Source organism: Condylura cristata, unplaced genomic scaffold (genome assembly GCF_000260355.1).
Source record: "Condylura cristata isolate star-nosed mole 26May11 unplaced genomic scaffold, ConCri1.0 scaffold00012, whole genome shotgun sequence".
In the NCBI taxonomy this organism is placed as follows: Eukaryota; Metazoa; Chordata; class Mammalia; order Eulipotyphla; family Talpidae; genus Condylura; species Condylura cristata.
Genome location: NW_004567113.1, coordinates 13,050,690 through 13,073,377, shown reverse-complemented (window position 1 = coordinate 13,073,377; position 22,688 = coordinate 13,050,690). Strand labels below are relative to the sequence as shown.

The 22,688-nt window shown below is 38.2% G+C and overlaps 2 protein-coding genes and 1 long non-coding RNA gene across 12 annotated transcripts in view; 1 reads left to right on the top strand and 2 right to left on the bottom strand.

Annotated features, from left to right (window-relative positions):
* SEC31A (SEC31 homolog A (S. cerevisiae)) overlaps positions 1-5,571 on the bottom strand; it is a 67,852-nt gene extending 62,281 nt beyond the window's left edge. For 3 of the 8 annotated variants that reach the window (XM_004681170.2, XM_004681163.1, XM_004681165.1), the window contains exon 1: positions 5,394-5,560. The gene's annotated coding sequence lies outside the window, so the exon portion shown is untranslated. Of the gene's footprint in view, positions 1-5,067 lie in introns of all 8 variants that reach the window. The other 5 variants (XM_012724170.1, XM_004681166.2, XM_012724167.1 and 2 more) reach the window with 3 other exon arrangements.
* Positions 5,572-8,052: 2,481 nt separating this feature from the next.
* On the bottom strand, positions 8,053-16,100 carry LOC105853528. 3 transcript variants are annotated; one of them, XR_001145371.1, is made up of 8 exons: positions 15,896-16,100; positions 15,323-15,406; positions 13,907-14,018; positions 13,029-13,096; positions 11,656-11,746; positions 9,924-10,017; positions 9,517-9,568; positions 8,053-8,693 (listed from the first exon to the last, which is right to left on the bottom strand). It is a non-coding gene; the product is annotated as an uncharacterized LOC105853528 (long non-coding RNA). The 3 variants fall into 3 exon arrangements; XR_001145372.1 differs by lacking the exon at positions 9,517-9,568; XR_001145373.1 differs by lacking the exon at positions 13,907-14,018.
* Positions 16,101-16,265: 165 nt separating this feature from the next.
* THAP9 (THAP domain containing 9) overlaps positions 16,266-22,688 on the top strand; it is a 13,297-nt gene continuing 6,874 nt past the window's right edge. Inside the window, exons 1-2 of the mRNA XM_004681162.2 lie at positions 16,266-16,426; positions 22,054-22,249. Of these exons, the coding sequence (XP_004681219.1) occupies positions 16,347-16,426; positions 22,054-22,249 (276 nt within the window). The 5' untranslated portion in view covers positions 16,266-16,346. The remainder of the gene's footprint in view (positions 16,427-22,053; positions 22,250-22,688) is intronic.

Sequence of the window (22,688 nt, the reverse complement as noted above, 5' to 3'; positions counted from 1 at the left end):
CAGGGATCGAACTCATGCTGAAGTGGCTTTAGCTTCTTAGTGCTGTGTTTAACCCTCTGCACCACCAGGGAGGGCCCGTCAGTCTCATATATTTAAATATAATTAGTGCTTTCTAACAGTTTTGTGAATTTTCTTACTTAGAGGATGAAATTTATCTCCTATTGGTTTCCTTTAAGAGGACCTTAGGCTAACAATATACCCTGAGTCTTAGGTGTTCAAATTGTTTATAATATTAAAACACAAAAGTATTAAATAGTTTGTAGATGCTAGTAAAGGAAAGAGTCAAGATTTGAACTCCAAAGTCTAGTTTCAGAGTCCAAGCTCATGTTACTACAAGTTTCGGTAGTCAATTTTTAATCACAGAAAAAAAATTAATATTGTAAAGAAATAATTAATGGCAAAGTAACTATAATACATGAAGAAGAGAAAAAGAAATGTATTTTAGAAAAACTATACTAGGTGGGCAAAGGTGGGGTTGGGAGGTTGAATCACATGAGTAAAAGCAGGTCTCTGGAATCTCCCCTTGAATTTAACATTTATTCTGCTACTTATGAGATCTAGGACACATTATTTAACTTCTCTGAGCCCATATCTACATTTGCAAAATGGGTGTAAGAGTAACAATCTTGAGGCCTCCCTGGTGGTACAGGGGTTAAAGTCTCAGTACTATCAAGTTATTGCCAGCCACTGGGGCGGGGCATGAATTGGATCTCCAGCCAGGAAGCTATACTATATGGCACAGCAGACCTCTCCTGCTCCCCTCACAGTGTATTTCTGAAAATCCGCCAATTCTGCTCCCTAGTCTGGTCTCTAGTGAAACCTCTCACCCTCCCATCCCTCACACCTCTGGTCTATATCTCAGTTCTTGTATGCATAAATAAATAAAAATAAATCTTTTTTTAAAAAAGTGGTTATCTAGTGGAATACTGTGAGGCTCAAATGAGATGATGTGTTTTATAGAGACCCAAATAGTGCTTACCAAATAAGTTAACATGTAATGTGATAACTATATTTAAAAATCCCAGATCCTTCATGAACATTGCCCTAATGATTCAATACACTCTGATCTACAAAATCTCTTAACTGTTTGTATTTGCCTATATTACTGTAAGAACTTATGAAAAATATTATTCTATATTATAACTTTACAACATTTCATTAGTGTATACTATTAACATATTTGCCCATTCCTTTAAAAAAAACTTACGTCATCTTGGCTCCCTCCCAGGCGGTAGAAGGTTTTAGGACGAAGCACTGCAAGCTAGCTGCAGCTGCTTCAGTGAGTTCGATCACGGCCCAAGTGGTGAGCCACATGATCCATGTGGCTCCGCAGACCTCTCCTGACCTGCCCGCTGCTCCCTTCAGCACTGTGCTTCCACAATCAGCCTATTCTGTTCCCCACTCTGTCTCTGGTGAATCTTCTCACCGCCCCAGCACCTCTGGTCTGTACCCCAGTTCTGTATGCATAAATAAATAAATCTTTAAAAAAAAAAAAAACTTATGCCATCTTGCATCATTAAATAGGCAAATAATGTCCTTTTCAATCAAGTGTTATGATTTTTACCCTTTCTTGGACTCAAAATTGCTTAGTACACGTGAGGTAACAGATTTGTTGGTTTTGAATGTTTATATTTGCAGACATATTAATGAGCTACAAAGACCAATTTCAGGTAAAAAAAAAAATAGATTCTAAATCCTTAACTATTTAGGGCCCTCCCTGGTGGCACAACAGGTTAAAAGGCAGCACTATGAGGCTATCCACAGCAGGATCCTCGCCGGGGCAGCTGGCCCACATGGCATAGCAGATCTCTCTTGTCCTGCCCACTGGTCCCCTCAACAGTGTATGTATATCAGTCTGTCTGATCGGTTCCCCAGTCAGTCTCTGGTGAGCCCTCTCACCAGCCCCCTACCTCTGACCACACCAGGTCAGCACCCCAGTTCTTATATGCATAAATAATAAATATTTTTTAAAAATCTTCACCTGTTTAAAGGATTTTTTCTTATTTAAGAAATAGGGGAAGAGGGGTAAGGAGAGAGGAGGTAGTGGAGGACAAGGCAGGGAAGGGGAAGGCAGGGCAGGGGAGGGTAGGGGAGGAGAGCGCAGGGCCCTCTCTGTTGGCACAACAGGTTAAAGCACAGTACTATAAAGCTAATAGAGCCACTGCAGCACCAGTTCGGTCCCAGGTGAGTCACATGGCATGGCAGACCTCTTCTGACCACCTGCCGCTCCCCTCAGCAGTATATTTCAGTCAGTTGCCTGTTCTGCTCCCTACTGTCTGGTGAATCCTCTCACCTCCTGCAGCTCTGGCCTGTACCCCAGTTCTGTATGTATAAATAAGTAAATCTTAAAAAAGAAAAAACAGAGGAAAAAAAGGAGATTTTTTTTTTAAATAATATAATAGTTTATTTTTACATCACTTTGTGCCTTTTTCATCTCAGGTGTAATCCCCATGGGCTTCCCACCATCAGTTCACCCATTTGCCATCACCATATCCAGTGTACTTCCCCCTGCCTTTTAGGATAGGAGATTTTTAAAATGTCTTTATAATAATTCCTAAAAGCAAAAATAAAATTTCTATTAAAAAAAAACCTACTGGGCCCTCCCTGATGGTGCAATGGGTTGGGACACAGCACTGCAAGCTGGCCACAGCCGCTTCAGTGTGAGTTTGGGCCTGGCCAGGGAAGTGATCCACAAGGTGTGGCAGACCTCTACTGGCCAGTCTGCTGCTCCCCTCAGCAGTGTACTTCCTCTATCTTCCTGTTCTGCTCCTTACTCTGTCTCTGGTGACTCCTCTCACCAACCCTGTACCTCTGGCTTGTGCCCCATCTGTATGAATAAATAAATAAATCTTTAAAAAAAAAAACAAAACGACTGATAGAATGTTAGTATCTTTAAGAGCAAAGGTACAAGGGCTACAATAGTTAATGAGTAACACTTGCTGAAAGAGAAAGAGACAAATTCATGAAAACATAAAATGATTGAGTGGGTCAAATCCCACTTTGAATTAAGCATTTATAGATGTTTATTTCTTGGTCCTAGTACTCATGTTCCACTTGAAGCAATTCTACTTTTTAACCCATAATGTGTTGAACATAAGACTTTAATTCCATCTGTAAAAAACAAAATAAATCACACTACAACAATGATCTAGAATTACAGTGTGATCTGAATCTAATTAAATGAGTACTGAATTAAATAAGTTCCCATTGCAACCTTTATAAAATGACTAAGAAGGCTGTGGATATAGTTTCACCTGGATGCATGATTGTCAATTAAGTTGTAACTAATTTTCTTGAAAATATGAGAGTTTCAATTAAACCAGATGTATACTTCCCAAATGAGACTTGCTTTAAAAGTTTTACATATTTTTTCCAATAGTATATGTGATTAGAATTCATACTATGCAGATTATTTTTATTCAAAGCTATTTTACATAGAATGCAATCACTGGATATATAAAAGGAAAGGTGAACAATGACTTATGCACATAGTCAACTACAATACAATATATAGAGGACACCAGTCTGCAGCTAACATCCTGTTTAAGTCCCACCACCACCATGTCCTGGCTCTGACTTCAGTGATGTCACTTTAACTGTGTGTGTTGAAGTTACCCCCTTTGTAAAATAATAGCAATGCTTGTAAATGTCAGCTATTACCAAAGTCATAAGTTAACACTGAATTAAAAGTCTATTTCAATGAATCTACAAGATTACATTTAGCTACTGAACACAATTTATGTCTCAGTTACTGTCTCTCACAATAACTGCATGCAATTAAATGAAAACTTTTTTCTTTCTGATCATTTTCTAAGTACTAATTTTGTAAAGCAATTCTAAAACCCAGTCTAGTCTCTAAAAATATCAGCCCTACAATATTACCTTACATATAGAGCTAACTCTACCTTGAAAAGAAAGTTAAAGAGGTAACAAGTTGGAACCTTTGGCACTCCCAAATCTCAGCTGGCACTCCCTGGGAGTGAAAAATCTATTCTATGTTTGACAAAATGTGACATGATGGTTTGGCACATTTGTTCTAGAGGATTTACTTACTATTACCAATGTTCTAGACACATCTCACTAAATCAAAACTAAATCAAAGGGGAAAATATAAGTTGATTATTGAATAAAATGATGTCACAGAATCCTCAGTCTAATAAATAAAACTTTTTGAGCTGAAATTTAATCCAGAAATGACATTTCTAAAAACAATGCAAAAATTAATTTAATAATCTCACCATAAAAGGACTTTTAATTTAGGATTTGTAAATATCAGGAAAACATACTGAAAATCCTATATATGCTTTTTTCTAGTAAGAACCAATGAGGTCCTCAAAAAGGAGTTGAATCCCTAAAGGTTACAAATAATTGCTCTTTACAGGTTACAAATTTCTTTCTAGTCTTAATTATTAGCTTCAGAAGAAGACCTCGCACATGAAGTTAAGCAGAATAAATTCTAAATCCATGTCAAAGCTCACATTTCTCCAGTACCCTTGGATGTCTGACCACAACTTAACCAGTGCTGTAATTAAAGGATGAAAAAGGAGGAGCACAGAAGACTCACTAAAAAAAACCTGAGTAAACGCTGACCAACTCTAGAACAATCAGTATGTACAGAAAAAGTAGGATAGTAGATACAAGGACGTGATTGCTGATTGAATACAAGTATAGTTGATAAAAACAATCACATCGCAGTTTTCCGTAATTAGAAGACTTTAGGAGGAAGGATTTGTGACAGACTACTACAACTTCCGATGAGCTAAATGAAATAAGTTCCCCGAGTTCCCAGAAAAGTTTTGAATGCCCAAACCAAGGCAATCTTTTCATTTGTTTTGTGCTGGTCCGGAAATTTAACCTCTTACTATGATAAGTTATTCGCAAAAACATACACCACTCAATGAGACTTCCTTAGGTGACAGGCTGTAATTAGCGACTAGAACCCTTAAAATTGACAGCCTTTAGTTAAAACCTGCGAATCTTTACATACAAACAAAAAATCCTAACCAAACTAACGACAACCACAGGAATCCCGTAGTTATTTCCTTCCCCCGCCCTTGGAGACTGTACCTCTTTGTGTACCAGGGTCTGAAGGTCTCCTAACCTCAGGCTCCCAGTTACCCCCGGCAGGACACCCCGTCGCAAGCCTCAGGAGAACTCCTGCTCAGCAGTGGTAACGCCGGCGAACGCCGATCGGCGCGATTCCCAAAGCAGCAGTGACGCCAAGAGCTGTCCTGCTGGGCCTGAAACGTAGACTAGGGGCGCGCCGCCACCAGAGACCGGGCCGCGGACTGGCGGGGACAACGGAGACCACGGTCGGAGTCCCAGCTCTGCCGGGGCTCTAGCTCAAGGTGCGAAGGGCAGCGGAGAGAACAGGAGAGCACAGGCACACGTACCTGGCGGGGACTCTCGGCGACCGGTTCCTGCGTTAGCGCGGCACCAGTCGGACTCTCCCAGCATTCGCTACCGCCCCTCCTCCCGGCCCAGGGCCACCTCCACGTTCCGTTCCAACGTGGCAGCCGCAGCCCCGCCCGCCCAGCCAGCTGACGCTTCCGGGAGCGACGCTTCGCCCCGCCCACTCCGGCGCAAGACCCGCCAAGGCACTTCCGGGGGCAGCGGCCGCCTCCTGCCCAGCGCGCTCCAAGGATGGTGGGTCGCGTTTGTGCGTTGTGCGCATTTTCAAGCCCTGGAAGCTGTCTTGAACAGCTGCACATGGAGTGCAGCCATGAACTAGGTCTACGGAAAAGGGAAAAGCTCTGCTGGGTGTAGTTGTCTGGCCGGGGAATACCGGTCACCCAAAGTAATGCCACGTAGCACTAGACCGATGATGTCAGCAGCCCCTGAGACATCAGCACTAGACAGACTGGGTTTCTTAAAATTGCTTACTTGGTTCCACAACTTGGTTGCATTTTGACAACTTTCAAATGAAAAGACCAGATCATACCCAAAGGCTGTTTGTTGTGGCATAGGGATGAAGTATAGCTTATTTGCGATTTCATGGCATTTCTCATCAGTCGCTTTAATTTTATCAGTTTCTCCAAAGCCTGGCATCTAATTAGGTGCGTTGCCTGGAGTAGTTCCTAGGTTAGGGAGGAATTATTTTGCAGCAAAGGAAGACAGGAAAACCACTCGTTGGAAGTATGAAAACCTGAATTCAACCCAAACCCACCTCTTCACTTCTGTAAGTTATGTTAAGTCCCTTAACACCCACTTCTTTCCTGAAGCCTTTGCTAATCACCTTCACTGATGTTTCTTTTCCTTTTACAAACAAAAATTAATACAATGTATCTCTAAGTACTAGAGAGTAAGCACATTTTTGTATTCATTACATTCTTTCCAATACACTTTTGAGTATTGTGGTTGAATTTAAAAGTCAAATTTATTTCTAAAGGACTAAATAGCTCAACTGATTGTTTAGGCTACAATAATTATGTCTTTAAAAGGCCTTTCATTCTTAGTTATTAGCTCAAGAACCAGCTGATACAGAGGTACTAATAAAAATCCAGTTTAAAAGTGGGACCATGATTTGAGTCAACAGGAAATGTCGAACTCCCTAACTGCCAACTGCCCCAACCCCAACAGCCTAGATCTGGGCACTAGTATGAACAGCTCATTAAAACTCAAAGATTCAAACAGTGGTTGCATTCTTTAGACTACATTTAATACAACTGTATAATAAAACTGTTAAGTCTTCAATGTCTTTATTCTTGGAAATAGCAACTTGAGGAAAACAGGAAACCAGTTAGTTCCCTATTACCCTTAAATCAAACCTCAGCTGGGTTTCTCATCAAAATTAAACATTATTCAATGGCCTATATATTCCTATTTTTCATCTAAATACTACCCCTTTGTAGCTTCTGAGTTAAGAATGGCAAAATATTTCATGATATGAAAAAAATTATATAAAACAAATTTCAGCATCTAATTTTATAGGAATATATCAGTGCTCAATGGTTTACATATTACCTAGTGCTGTTTTTATTTGTATCAAGGCAAAATTAAAGAGTTGCTAGAAAACATTATGACCTGCAAGGCATATTTACTATGTAGGCCTCACTATATAGTCTTACTATATATAGCCCTTCATAGGGTACATTTACCAATCCCTATTCTATTCCATAGAATTCTGCCAACAGATGGATTAATGCTCAGTCTGACCATGAGACATTCATTGTAAATTTTTATTTAGAGGTCTTGAGATACTACAAAGGCAATATGAAATGTTAATTATAACGGGTTATCATAAAGCTAACATCCAGCCAATTCTACACTTGACTTATACTCCCAGCTTATTTCAAATGCAGGCAGTCCTTGCTTTATGCCAGCTGCAATTGCAAAACAGTATAACCTATGGAATTAATAATCTGATTGTTCTGTGACTTTAACATTCATGAAAATATTAAAAAGTCCTCTCAGTGTTGATTGTAAGTGTAAAAAATAGTAAAAACAATATTTGAAACAATAGAAATATTAGCATACTGTTTTATTTCTTTATAAAAAAATCAAGAAATTTGAACAGTGCTTGCTTTCTTCTGAATTTACAACATGGAGTGAGCATTTTTTCTATACTTTGGTAAACTGTCACATTCCTTTCTAAGGCTTAACCATCTTTCAGAATTTTATCCTTGCACTTTCTTTTTGTAAAGATTTATTTATTTTATTTCTTTTTGTAAAGATGTACAGAACTAGGGTACAGGCCAGAGGTGCAGGGGCAGTTAACTAATTCACCAGAGACAGAGTGGGGAGTAAAACAGGTAAACAGAAGTACACTGCTGAGAGGAGCAGCAGGGGAAACAGGAGAGGTCTGCTGTACCATGTGGGTCACCCACCTAGCCAGGGATCTAACTCACTGAAGCAGCTGTGACTACCTTCCTAGTGCTAAGCTTTAACATGTTGTTGTGCCACCTGAGAGGGCCCTTTATCCTTGCACTTTCAATGTCAGAAAATACCTTGGAGAATCCCTATAATGTGAAGTTTTTCACCAGCATCATTTTGACTTGTCCATCCATTATAAAATGCATTCCTCAACCATCATGTTTGTTCTCATTACATTTCTCTGACTGCCTATCTAGAACTGCTTCTTGAATGGCAGCAGTGTTAACATTCCATGGTCACCTATATGTATCTTCTTTAACTTGATTTACAATCCACCTAAATCCTGGGAAATTTTTTTTACATGCAAAAAGTAAGACTGCCTGTAGTTGTTGTATCTAAGTGAAAATTTCACTGTAGCATCCTTATCTGAGCTTGCAATTTCACCAAACTTTACATTAATCAATTCATACTGACTTCTGAAGTGATGAATGCAGCCTTTATCAGCAGTAAAATGTTCTTTTTCACTTTCCTTGTATAACCATTTTCCTTCAACATAGCAACTAACTTGAATGCTTTGACTTGAATGCTGGTCAAATTGAGATTTATTTTTGATTAATCCCAAGTGCAGTAAATACTCCATTTCAACCATAAGCTGTCTTCTGTCCCTAGTACAATTTAAACTTTATCTTGTTTTTTTATATTCACCACACTTAAAATAAGGTTTGTACTATAGCTTCATGCAGGTTGAGGTCTCTTCCTAGCTTTGCTTTGTTGTTCACCATTTTCAAATCTTCTCACCACATCCAATTTCACTGTCCAGTTTTGTACTTTTTGATTTTCTGCAGACCTGTCATCTTTGTTGACCAATTCCCAAGTCATATCTGTAAAATGTTACATGGGGTTATCACTAATTGACAAGGAAGCAATACAAGCATGTTTTACTGTTTGTAGGCAAACTAACAGATGCTAAGTAACCAATCAACACTTTGAAAGTGATGTAACTGATTACTGATCACAATGTTCATCTTTTTATTGGCAAAGTGTTTTGTGGCCTAAAGAGCTTGCAGCAAAGTTGAAGCAACAATTTAGTAATGTTATGGTAATTGAAATTTCAACTATGTTGTGGGGGGGCTGGTGTTAAATTAAAACTGAAAATTTATATCTGATGAGATTGAAACTGCAAAATAAGTAAGGGTTACCTGTATATAAAAAGAAAAGACAAATTTAAAGAGATTTCAGAACTAGCCAAGCCTAGTCCTAGATCAAATAGAAACTAAAATTTTGCTCAAAGGAATGATAATTCTAAGACTCTGACTTACTTATTGGAATTAGGATTTTGGAGATAGCGTAATGTAGAATTCTTCAAATGGGAATTTGCTAGCAATCCAAAGACATCTTTTTGACAATTTAGGTACCTTCCCCTTATTTAAAATATCCTGAGCACTGCAAGAGTTAAGTTTGGACTGCTTTGCTGATGATCAGATTTTCAATATTACTATCATGTTAAGAAACAAAGCTGTCATGTGTTCAGTTTATATGACAGGAGCCAGTACATATTTATTACTGCAAAACAACATCTATCCCATTAAAGTCATTTTAAAATTACTTTTAAATACATTTATTCTATAAATCTTCAGGTTAAAGGACCATCCATGAAGCTTATATCAACTTTTATGTTTGTAGAAATTTAAGTAGAAAACTTACGTCAACATTAAGTAGTCATAAGAATTTGTCCGCTTAGTATTTCTCAAAATGCCTAATTAAAGACAAAACTAATATTAGATTTGAGATTCCAGCTTCTAATCAAGTGCCTTTTTGAACAAAGCTTAAATTATGATGGTCCTCCACTGACATATCAAATAATCATCTATAGAATATCCAATAGCTCAGCAAACTTTGACAGACAAGTGATCTCTAAGAATTTAAGGAGCTGAAAAGCTTGACTACTAAAAGTTAAAGTCCTGCCTCCCCACCCCATTTGTCTATCCTGAATCAATCTATTTATTTGAAAAATTACTTTTGAAACCATGTTATCTTTGCAAGCTGAGAGAAGAAAAAAACTGAGTGTAATATCCTATTTGCATTTTTAATACTATTTATGAACTCCTTACCATATCATATGAATCTTTGATGAATTTTGTATGAATTCTTGATCAGATAAATCTGACGATGTTTTCAAAGAAAAGCACCCTGTAATTTTTATTCCTAAAGGAAAAATATTTACAGACAAATCAGTGTGTAAAAACATCAAATATATAATCCGTATGACTTTCTTTATCTATGTCCTCATCCACATACATTAATCACAACAAATCATGATGTGAACAGCAGTGGAAAAGTTTAATCATTGGACATTTATACTTCCTTATTTTCCATTGAAGCTCTAGTCATAATATTTTAACCTTTCAATAAAACATAAGAAATACACATTTCTATAAATTTCAATTCTCTCATGCAGGATAGACAAGAACTCTAATTTTACTATGATTAGGAAAAACTCTTAAGAAAAACTTCAAGTATATCATTTGTCTACTTTGTAAAGATTACCTTATGGGAACTTGGATGTATCTTCTTTAGCATCAAACCCAATATGAAAATGGTAACCATATCTTAGTATCTATTTCAAAACTAGTTATGGCTTGCTTTACATGTGGTGCTTGTCATCAGGTAAGATTTCTATCACAAGCACTAAAACTTTAAAGGAAAAAGGGGAATACTGTCTCTGCCATCACACTTTTGAACAGTGATGAGAAAGAAACCACCAGTTTATAATAAATTGCAGGTATTAATTAGCATTCTGCCATTTAGGAAAATTCTGATTGCCTGACCAGCTAGCTGTAAATTTTAGATATAGAGAAGCCTTGAATCAGAGAAGAAAGAAACTATATTCACCATATTGGATAAAAATCATGTTTTTGAGAAAAGAGCAAACTACTTTATGCTGTTGCTGCATATTTTCAACTTTATCCTCTATCAAATGTTTGTGCAACTACCTGTAAGTAAGTGGACTACATTCCTTCAAATACTAAATACAAAGTTCAACTTTTTTAAATCAATCTGCACCCCTACCTGTAAGTAACTGGACTACATTCTTTCAAATACTAAATACAAAGTTCAACGTTTTCAAATCAATCTGAACCCCAAGAATACGAGGGGAAGGGACACTCAATTATGACTTATTTTCTTGTAAAATTCTAGAAAATTTCCAAATGAAGTATCTGCAGCATCCTTTAAATAATTTATATACATACAGGACAAAACTGTGACCTTAGAAAAAAGCAGTTATTTGGATATATATGCTTTTCTAGTTCTAGTTGTTTGACCTGTGGGGGCAATTACTCAATCCCTTGATTCAGCAAATGCAACTGTTAAAAATGTACTTAAACGGAGCCGCTCCTCTGCCCACCTGCGCCTTTGCAGGGGCTTCTTTCCACCCACTTTCTCCCCCTGCAGGGCAGCAGCCTCCTGCCTGCCCTTGACCACGCTGAGACTTTTCTGCACTGACCTCTCTCAGCCAAGGCTGCTCTCCAAAAGCTGCCTGCCTGCAACCGTGCAGGTCTCTCTCTCTGCAAACCTGTCCCTTCTGGGGCAGCTCTTTCTGCCCGCTTGTGTCTATGTAAGTGTCTTTTCCTCTCCTGTCTATTTCTAATAAACTTAATCTTCAAATTAAAAAAAAAAAGTACTTAAATGGCATGGTAGCCAGTCTCCAAGTTGGTCCCCAGTGATTCCCCCACCTCTTGGTATTCACACCCTTACATAATTCCAACCTACAGGGTACAAAGAAAGATCTCTGCAGCCAACAGAACAGGTTAGAAGTGATGCTATGTCACTTTCAATACTAACCTTAAAAGACAAGCTTCCATCTTGTCCTTTCTTGCATGGAGCATTCCCTCTCAAGAACGCCAGATGTTATGTTGCGTGGCACTCAGGCAGCCTATGGAGAGGGGGTTCACATGGTGAAGAGCTGAAATCTCCCATAAATCAATGTCCTTCTCTTACACCACTGTTAAGTGACTTATTTTAAACTATTAAGTTTTCCTTAATTTGTTAAATTTTAGGGGAAAAATTCAAAACTTCCCTTTTGTCACCAATAATTTCCAAAACACCAAACACTTTCTGAAGTACAATAAAAAAGAACCCAAAGGATGAACATTTCAGCAAGATTGAATCAGTTTTGCACATGCATTGTAGTAGATCTTTGTATTTTTAATTTTACTATTATTCTTGATATTTTATTACAAATACATTTCATTGTATCAGGATAACAAAGGTTCTAGCAGAGTAAGAATGTGACAAAAGGGCAGGGACACCACAAGGACAATATCAATTCTGGAAAGCTGAGTTTATTTGCTTTCATAGGATTGGTTGCGAGAAAACTAGTTAAACCAAAAACTGTGTGTGATGATTTCTAGCATTTAACTATTCAATAGCTCCCCGCCAAATAACTATTCAGTAGACATTAGCTGGCCACCCCCAAGTGACCAATTATTGAGATTCTATACTATAAAAAAAGTAAAACATTCCCTGGGCCTCCCAGCTGGCACAGGGATAAAAGTCTCTGCACTATCAAGCTATCAACGCCACTGCAGCACAAGTTCAACCCCTGGCCAGGGAGCTGGTCCACACAATACAGTAGACCTGTCCTGTCTCATCCACTGTTCCCCTCAGCAATGTATGTCAGTATCTCTGTTCCCCATTCTATTTCAGATGATTCCTCTTGCCTCCCCCCACTCACCCCCCTGCAACTCTGGCTTAGATCCCAATTCTTTTATGCATAAACAAATACATCTTAAAAATTGGAGGGGGCCTCTCTGGTGGTACAAGGGGTTAAGTCTCAACACTATAGAGCTATCAGTAGTCACTGCAGCAGAGTTCAATCCCTGGCCAAGGAGCTAACCCACATGGTGCAGCAGAAGTCTTGCCCACTACACCCCTCAGCAGTGTATTTCAGTCAATTTACCTGTTCTGCTCCCCACTCTGTATCTGGTGAATCCTCTCATTCCTCAACTCTGGCCTATACCCCAGTTCCTGAATGCATAAGTAAATAAAACAAACAAAACAAACCTTTTTTTTAAAAAAAGTAGATTTCACTAGTCTTATAAATTCATTTTTTATGTGGATAATCAATTTCAAATTAACTGCTATCATCCTAGGAATATGTAATAATCATTCTAGGAACATGTAATATATTTAAAACAGAAAGAGATACTACCTACCCTGTAGATTTTGAGTGTTATCTTCCAAGACCCAGGAATCTTTTCCCAACATCGCCAAGAATGCTGTGCTTAAAAGAGATTTTTAAAAATTTTATGTAATGGTCAAAACATTTTGCATACAACATCTTTAATACAGCTTACATATCCTCATTTACATATTTAATAATCACAGCAGTTCATTATGTGAACAGCAGTGAAAAGTTTTAATCACTGGATATGAAGTTATTCAAGAAAGCAAGGATATAATCAAATGACCAAACCAAGAACCTCAATTTTATCAGAAAAACAATAAAAATAGCAACATGAAAAAAACATACGAGAGTTATAGACAAATACAGACACATAACTAAAACTTAAAAAAATGGTTCCATTTGTAAGGGAATACCTACTTCTCTCTCTAGAAGAATATTAAGAAGGCCTAGGGGCTTCAGTAATTTTCATTCAACCAGCCTACAACATTTTAAGTAAATCTTTTTTGCTGAACAGTTCTCAGTAAGATACTTGTAATTAATAACTAGAAAAATGCCATCAAAATGAGAACCACATTGTATCAGCTTTCTTAGGACAGCTCTAATATCTAGATGCCAATGAAACAGAAAAAGAAAAAAGCTTGCTTTTTCTCCTTACTGAATTGGCAGTAAGAGAATGTTCAACTGTACCATAAGAAAGATAAAAGTAAGTGCCTGTACTTGGAACTCCCTTCCCAAATACATTCACCTCTTTAAGGCTCTCAGCAGGTTACACCACCTCTGAATCCATTCTAACAGCAGTCCATGAAGTCACGAGAGCCACTTTAATAAGAAATATCTAGCATTTAATACACCCCCCAGACAGGCAGGGACCATTTAAAGGTAACTAAAATCGAAAGGGATACTAACCACTTTTACTTTAGAAATTATAAAACTGCAAAGATTCTGAGCAGTCAATATGATGGAGACGAACAGCAAAAAATATGGAATGGAGAGAAGGGAGGCATCACAAGACCAGAAACTAGAGGTAGGGGAAGAAATGACAAGCACAGTTGTTAAACCAATACAACAAAACAAGTACTTAAGCTCCAACTGCCGGAGCAAATGCAGACCACAGGTGGGGAAATGAGACAGAAGGCCAGAGAGAACCATCAGTTTTACCAAGTCATACACTACAAGTAATTAATTTAACAATAATTAATAGATAACAATTCCACAAAGGAATAAACCCCTCCCAAAAAATTGTATCAGTACAATTTCTGCACTGGCAAACGTAGCTCTCCTGCCCATCTGTGAATATGCAGGTTCATCTCTTCTTTCGACTTTTCCTAATAAATTGTCCTTTTAAAATGTAACCTTTGGTCCTCCCTGCTGGCGCAGCGGGTTAAAGCACAGCACTAAGAAGCTTAAGCCACTTCCGCATGAGTTCGATTCCCGCCTGCCCCGGAGGCGACCACATGGCGTGGCAGACCTCTCCTGACCCGCTCGCTGCTCCCCTCAGCAGTGTACTTCGTCGATCTGCCTGTTCTGCTCCCCGTTCTGTCTCTGGTGAATTCTCTCACCCTCCGCATCTCTGGGCTGTACCCCAGTTCTGTACAAATAAATAAATCTTAAAAAAAAAAAATGTAACCTTTACCTGCTGGGAGCTTTGGTGAAACATTTCTCAGAGCTAAATCATTCTCTGAATCGAACACCTCACCAAAATGTCAAATCATAACACCCATCTTACCCATAGGCTTACTTCTTTCAAATCTACAATTTTGCTAAGAAAATGTTAAGTATTTGTGGGTAAAGGAATGAGAAGAAAAATTCACCTTGGACAATGTCAATGCACTCAAAAGTGTACCCTATTTAGCATGTTCACTACAGACTCTGAGTCCTGAAAAATAAAGCAACCACAATGCCATTTCACACCCAGGAGAATGTGGAGAAAGTGGAACCCTCATCCACTGATCAGGGGGATATAAAATGGCATAGCCACTTTGGAAAGAATCTGGTACTCCAAGAGATTACCCACAGGAGTTGGTATGTGGCTTAGAATTTGCATTCTTATGTATACAAAAGTTTGCCCACAAACTGTTACTTATTTTAATTTCATTTCGTTCTGATCTTAATTGGTTGAGTACTAAAGGAGGTTTACTCTATCAACTGATAATGGTTTAAATCCATAAAGCCTTACAAGCACAACCCCCATGAACCAATTTTTCCAAAACTCATGGGAAGACACTCTGTTAAGGAAGGTTAAAAAAAAAGCAAAAACTGTTATTTTCATTTCAATAAGATGTTAATACATTACAGTGAAAGCAGGTGTTGAATAAGTAATACCTTGAAATGAGTCTTGGCTGGAATTTGAACAAGATGAAGGAGAAAATGAAGCATTTTTCTTGGAAATACTGGCATCGTTGAGAGCTAGAGAAAGAAAGAAAAACTACAGACATTTCTATTTATTACAATGGTCCCCGAACGTTAAGGATGAAGCATTGTTTCGTCTATGAAAACTGAAAACAAAGGCATGGTTCTAAGATCGTCTCACATTTGAAAGCTATCCAGGATGCCCCAAGTCCCAAACAAAACCAATTCACTGTCCTTCCTCTTGTTCTATAATCGCCAATGACTAGTTCCGACAAGGTCATGAGATTCCCCGAGGACCCCAAAGCCCTTCCCTTATTTCCCTCTTAATTCTCCGGGGTTTCGCAGGAAAAGGTTTTCTGAATGAAAAGACGACGTACCCCATTGAAGCTATCATTCACCCTCTGGGGTCACAAACCCGCCGGCAACCATACCATCCCCTCTTACAGAATCTCTGCGTGACATGCTTTCAGTAAATAAGTTATTTTGTGACCCAATTTTATCTTCCACATTTCTAGGGCACCGCGTTTATCCCACTTCTTCAGATACCTTCCTTCTATCACATCCTCTTGACACTTTCAGAGCTCGCAGCTGGATTCTCATTTAACTTTGGTTTTGCCTTTTTACTTCGCATTGTTAGGCTCCGATTCATAAAAAGCACGATGGCAGCGGATATAACCAGACTGGGTGAAAACAGCAGGAAAATGAGTCCCTCGCAGCAAAACGCACTAACCACCCTTGAGCAGTGAGGGAGAAACAGCGTAGTCCGAGGCGTAGTGCCCCGAGACTCCCTGATTGGCTTCGACAGCTCGACGTGATCTGTGATTGGTCACGGCGTCAAACGCCACGCCCAAGGAAAGGGAGGGAGGGAGCCCTGCGCCTTAAAAGCCCGCCTTCCCCGACAAATAAAGGTCGTGGTTGCCGAGTCAACGGGCGGAGCTAAGTTTATCGTGATTCATGCTGTCTCGCGAGCACCGAAAGTGGAGCCCCACGTAACAAGATGACCCGCAGTTGCTCAGCAGTGGGCTGCAGCACCCGGGACACCGTGCTGAGCCGGGAGCGCGGCCTCTCCTTCCACCAGTGCGTGAGAGCAGCCTACGCGACGTCTACCTCCATGCATAGCCAAGCTGGCAGTAGGCCAGGGTGGGGCGGGGCCGGAGAGGCCGTCGCGCGGTCGACGCGACGTGCGTAATGCGAGGCGGGGAAAGGGTAGTCGTGAACTTGGAGAGTGGAGGCTTTTTTTATGCTCCTCGCTGTCAGTGTTTACCACCAAATTGCTGATTCTTTTCTTGTTGCCTAACTCTTGCTTAGTGACTTTGGGCCAGAGGTACCCGAAAGTTCTTGCTTCTCTAGGTGGTCTTAATATTTGAGGAGTAAGAAGCGCAGTTTGGGAGAGTTCTGGAAGGCTTGCTCTTCCCTTCCGTGCTGTAGAGCTGGAGCAAGAGTATAGATCAGCTTTCACCACTGCTCTCTATCTTGCAAGGTGTTGAGTAGTATTAGCTGAGCTCTACCAAGCCCTGTCCGGTTGGGCTGGATTTGATCATGGCAGGGCAGGTTCATTTGATTGGGGCAGATTGTCAGTCCTAGCTAACTTGAACCCACATTTATGTTCCACATTGCTACAAGTCTTTCCAGTCAATGTTCAAGGCATAATGTAAGTGGAAAAGTAAGTGAAACAGATCCTAACAGCAAAAAAAAAAAAAAAAAGTGAAATACAGAGGAAAAATGAATTGGACCTTGAATGTTAGCTGTATTGGGCAGGTAGGGTGGAAGAAGCTTTCAATTAAATAGGAATAGTGTGGGAAAATGTGAAAAGATAGAAAGTGCAGAGTGGAGAAAGTAGCTTGGACACAAATTATTTTTGAAAGTTAAAATGTCAAACTCTCAGCTGTGTTTGGTTGACTTTTCTATAGTTGTTCTTATTTTTAAATAGGGTTGATGCCACCATCTAAGCTGTTATAAATGTGTCCTTCTCCCCTGCCATTCCCCCCTCAGTTGTTCCCTTTCCTTTTTTATTTTAAACTACTAATTACTTTCCTAAAGTAACTAGGAAATCCTGAACATGCTTAACTACTTCCATTTTTAGACATAGACACAAACCCTTGAGCCTGTCCCTTTTCATTTTACAACCTTCTGTTTCCTTCCATGTATAGCCAGGCTCCTCAAAACTGGAGCATACAACTTCCCTAAGGCCTGTTAATTCTTCAACCTGCTATTTCCAAATGTCTGACACCAATGCTTTAAAGAAACAGCATCGACAAGGGTCACCGGTAATCTTGCAAATCCAAGTGGCCCTTCTTAGCCCTCTTGACTTCTTTTAAACTCTTAATCCTATGGACTGCTTGAAACTCTCACTTCCCTTGGCTTTGACACACTCTCCCTCTTTGTTTCTCTAACTTATTTAGCTTTTTGATGCCTTACTTCTCTCCTACCTTCTTTCTAGGTTCCTTAAATAAGGAAGAACTCATTGAAATCATTTGTTTTTCATATATTAAGGACCAAAGTTAGATTTTAATGGAAAAGAAAGTGGTGCTATTATTACTGTAGTCTGCTATTGCACTTTTAGCTTCTTTTCTTCCCCATTCATTCCATTTTCCAGATTCCTGGAAGTCATTTTTCTAAAAATGCACATTTTATTTTGGTGGTCCCCCAAGAGGGAAATTTAATCCCTTGGGCTCTTTAGTGACTATTAAATGAGTCCAGGCTCCTCTGTGAAGGCTCTCATATACGGCTCTTCCAACCTGAATTACTTTCCCTATTTGTACTGTTGAACATAGAACAAACACTTTCATGTGAATGGGAGGGAATCATCTTTTTCCACTTGACAGCCAGAAGTTTATAAGAGCAACAGGAGGGACTAGAGACAGGAAAAGGAATTTAGGATCTTGTGAGACCTAACAAAACTATACCCATCTGAAGTAAGGACTCACTGAAAAGTTTATATGGGAAGGAGAGGATTAGTAAACTTACTGCCTGAGGCTGCCATCTTCAAATTTTTTGATTATGGAACTCTCCATAAAGAAATTTAAGTACAATTTGATATGTGCACAGTATTTTATAAATTACATATACAAGTAGTGTAATGATAGATACAGTCAGTCCACAATTGTCTAGAACTCTACATCTGCAGGTTTAACTAACCTGGAAAAATATGTACTATATAGTTATGCCTATGATAGTTGCACCTGTACAAAACATGTACAGACTTTTTCCCTTGTCATCATTCCCTAAGTAAAACAATGTAACAACTATCTATACACCATTTGCATTGTATTAGATATTATGCATGATCTAAAATACAAGATGTACATAAGGTATATGCAAATAACCACATTTTATATTAGGGACTTAAGCCTCACAAATATTAGTATAAGTGGGATCCTAGAACCAATCCCTCTCAGGATACAAAGGGACAACTATTCTATAAAACAAAGGATGGTAGCTTTCAGAGGTAGCTTTAGACTGGGGAAATATGAGTTCTGATTTCCACGATCTACCGGTACCTACTCTTATACCAGTAGATAATTATTTCCTAAATAAAACAGTAGGGTAAAAAAGATAAAAACCTCCCTTATAGAGGTTTTAGAGACAAACTAAATTATAAAAATAAAAATCAAATTTTTTTTTCGCTATATCTCAGGAGATGAGTACAGCCTTCTGTGGTGGCCAGTCACCCTGAAGGGGGCTCCAAAGCTTATTAGCAGATAAGGTCCTTTGTGATCTGACCTCTAGTTTCCTTTCCAGCCCTTCTGTAATAGGTCCTAGCTATCTCTGTACTCCCAACCCTCTTTAGCCTCCAAATGCTGTTCAGTGCTTTAACAGCCAGTAAGATGCAAATGGCTATTTTATATTTGTGTATTTTTGCATGTGACTTGAGTGGCCACTGTCTGCGTCACATAACCCTATTGACACATCAGTTCTAGCTTTAATAGTATCTATGAAACCTTCCCCCAATACCCCCCCCAACACAATCACCAGAATTTCAAAAGAAGCTACAAGATATAAAAAGGGAGCTCTGGTGAAAAACAAGAAATAAAATGACTCAAAGGTGTGAAAACTATTATTTCAAGAATGTTGGTGTTCTGTCCAGATGCATAAAAGTGGCTAAATGTGAAGTGGAACTACATGTTAAAAATTAAAGTGATCTGTTGATTAATTTTCTTATTGTTGGTATAAAAAGATTAAGAAATGTATTACCAAAGCTATATATATTTGTATGTGTATATAAAATAGTCTGGAAAGGGTTTTGCCTGAATTGTTGTAATGTATTCTATATTTAAACACTTATGAAACATTTCGAACACGCTAACAGGTAAAATATAATACTTAACAAATAGCTGTGTACCCAGCACTAGGATTAAGCAAGTGTTAACATTTTGCCTGGTTTCAGATTTCTGTTTTCTTTAGAAGTTACAGGTATCGTGACAGTTTACCCTTCTGTGGTAATGAAATCCCAGCAGTTTTGTTAATTTGCTTTTCTGGAAAATACTTGATGTGCAGGGATCAAAAGGTAAATTCCTGCCTATCGTTTGAAAAATGGCAGAGTCCACCAGAGTTCCACCAGGGAAGGAACTTGAGTTCTGTATTAGAGTGTAAATTAATTCATTGCTGGGTATATGGAGTGGTGGTTGATTTGAAAATTTTCAAAATTTCTAAAGTAGCTTTTTCAGAAGTAGCTTTAGACTGGGGAACATGAGTTCTGATTTCCACTATCTACTGGTACCTACTCTTGTACCAGTAGATATTTATTTCCTAAATAAAACAGTAGGGTAAAAAAGATAAAAACATCCCTTATAAAGGTTTTAGAGACAAACTAAATTTTTCAGACATATATGTAGTAGAAAGTAAATGTTTTAAAAGCAGTGTCAGTTATTACCATTTTAAATTTTGTCCAGATGTCAAATTAGTGAGACTAATTATAATCTTGTTTATAATAAAATAATTCTTATTTTAGTCTTAGAAAATATTTATTTAAAATGTTGGGGTAAACCAAGAAAGTCGTTTGGGAATGGCTTGCTGTAACTATTTTAGGGCTCCAGGTAGCCCACTTCACCCCCATGGACTGAGGAGTTTGCTAAGCTGTACTTGTAGACATGCCAGTTGAAAAGTTTTGAGGATCCGTGAGGATCAGGCTAGTAATGTGACTTGCTGGACTAGCCAACCTTTGGTGTCCTTGGCATACATAGTTAGACTATAGCCACTAGGTGGAAAAGGTTCTTAACAAACCTTTAGCTAAGGAGAGAGCCCAGTGAAAAGAAATAGATTTGGCTCACCTTTTGGATAAAATAATTCATATATATTCTTTCTTGATCATGTAGCACCATCATATTTCTGGAACAACAAATAAAAAGAAAGGCCTGGAAGTGGAATGATTTGTTCTTAGACAAAACAAACTTTAGATCGTGTTTTACAAGTTACATAGTGCTATTGAATGCAGTTATTGCCTCCTGTGCTCTTACTGCAGCCTTGTGAGGAGGCTCAACGAGTGAAAGATCTGTGGAATGCTATCTGGCTGAACAAAGATATTGATGACTGAGGTTCAGATACAGGTGAATTTTACAATTCACTTTTCTTTTCCCCAGGATGATTAAGAGAGTATCTTAGAGTCTTGTTTTATTATACTGCTGTTTTGTTTCTGTGACAACTGAGAAAAGTGAAAACTTACATCAGTTTCAGTTCCTACCAAATGTGATGCTTTAAAGTTTAAGTTAAAAAAGTCTGAATTAAAAACATGTAAAAGTCATACAGCTACCTACAGATCTGTCTCCAAGATGAATAAAAGGGTGCAGAACAAATAGTTTTGTGATTTTCATTGCATTAGTTTCTCAAGCCTTTTTTCCTTATTCATTTCTAAATTTAATAATTTGGCTGGGATTGGGAAACAAATGCAAGATAATTTTATACTCAAGGCTAGGGAAAAAACAGTGCTTTTCAGAAAGTAAAATAGGAAAATTAAATACAGGAAATGTACTTGTTTTCTAATGGTGAATAATAAATTTCCTTGAAATGTTATCTAATGTAATTTGTGAGGTTCAAGAATTCAGGAATGGGTTAATTGACTATACAGATTGCAGTAAAATGTTAGCCAGGATTGCAATGACCTGATGGCTTGATGAGGTTGAAGGATCTACTTTCAAAAAGGCTCACTCAAATGGCCTTTGGCTGGAGGCTTCAGTTTCTTGCTAAATGGCCCTTCTCTTTATGGCTGCTTCTGGCAGGTAACCTCCCCCAGAGAATACCATTCCATAGAGAGAGTAAGGAGGAAGCCTAGATGCCTTTCAAGGTCTAGTCTCATTGCCTCTTTCACTTCTGCTTTTTTATATATTCCTTAGAAGCAAATCACTAACTTCTCAGCTCATACTCAAGGGAGAGAAATTAGGCTCCACTCTTGAAAAGAGGAGTACCAACTTATAGACATTGTTTAAAATTGCCACAGGAAAGGAAAAGACACATTATACATTTGAGCAGATTCTGTTAATTATAGATAGTGAAGACAAAATATGGTAGGATATTTAACAGGATAGGATATTTAATTTGCTTCCATACAAATTGGAACAAATGAGATTGCATAGATAGTAAACTTCAGGATAAAAAAAAAATCAAAGAACTTTAAAAAATGACATCAGATTAAGTAAATTTAAGTGGTTTTAATGTTTATATTACCATTTTATTTTCATATTAATGAAATTTTAATATGATTGCTATAGATTTCCAACTGATACCATACAGCGCTCAAAATGGATCAGGGCTGTTAATCGTGTGGACCCCAGAAGCAAAAAGATTTGGATCCCAGGACCAGGTGCTATACTATGTTCCAAACATTTTCAAGAAAGTGACTTTGAGTCATATGGTATAAGAAGAAAGCTGAAAAAAGGAGCTGTGCCTTCTGTTTCTCTCTACAAGGTACTTAAATCTAGGTGTAAACCAAAGTCAATTTTACAGAGACTAAAAAATAAAGAAGGGTCACATGCTAGCTACAATTTACAGTGATAAAGAAAACCCACCTACTCTGAAAATATATCCAGCATTAGATTTTCAAAGCTTAGATAATCAGCTTTAAAAAAAGTCAGTTTTGCTTTCAATCTATATGCCATACTAGTAATTCTGCTTTAGTTTTTTTTTCTTTCAAAATTACACTGTTTAAATGCATATCATATGTCTAGACAAACTTAAAAGTTATTAAACTGATCACAAAAATCAATTAGTGGGTATAAGTAACCTTAGAACTCAGGCTACTTTTTTTTTTTTTTATTAAAAAGTTTATTTTTACATCATTTTGCACATTATTTTTTCATCTCAATTGTAATCCCCACGGGTTTCCCATCACCAAATCACCCCTGTG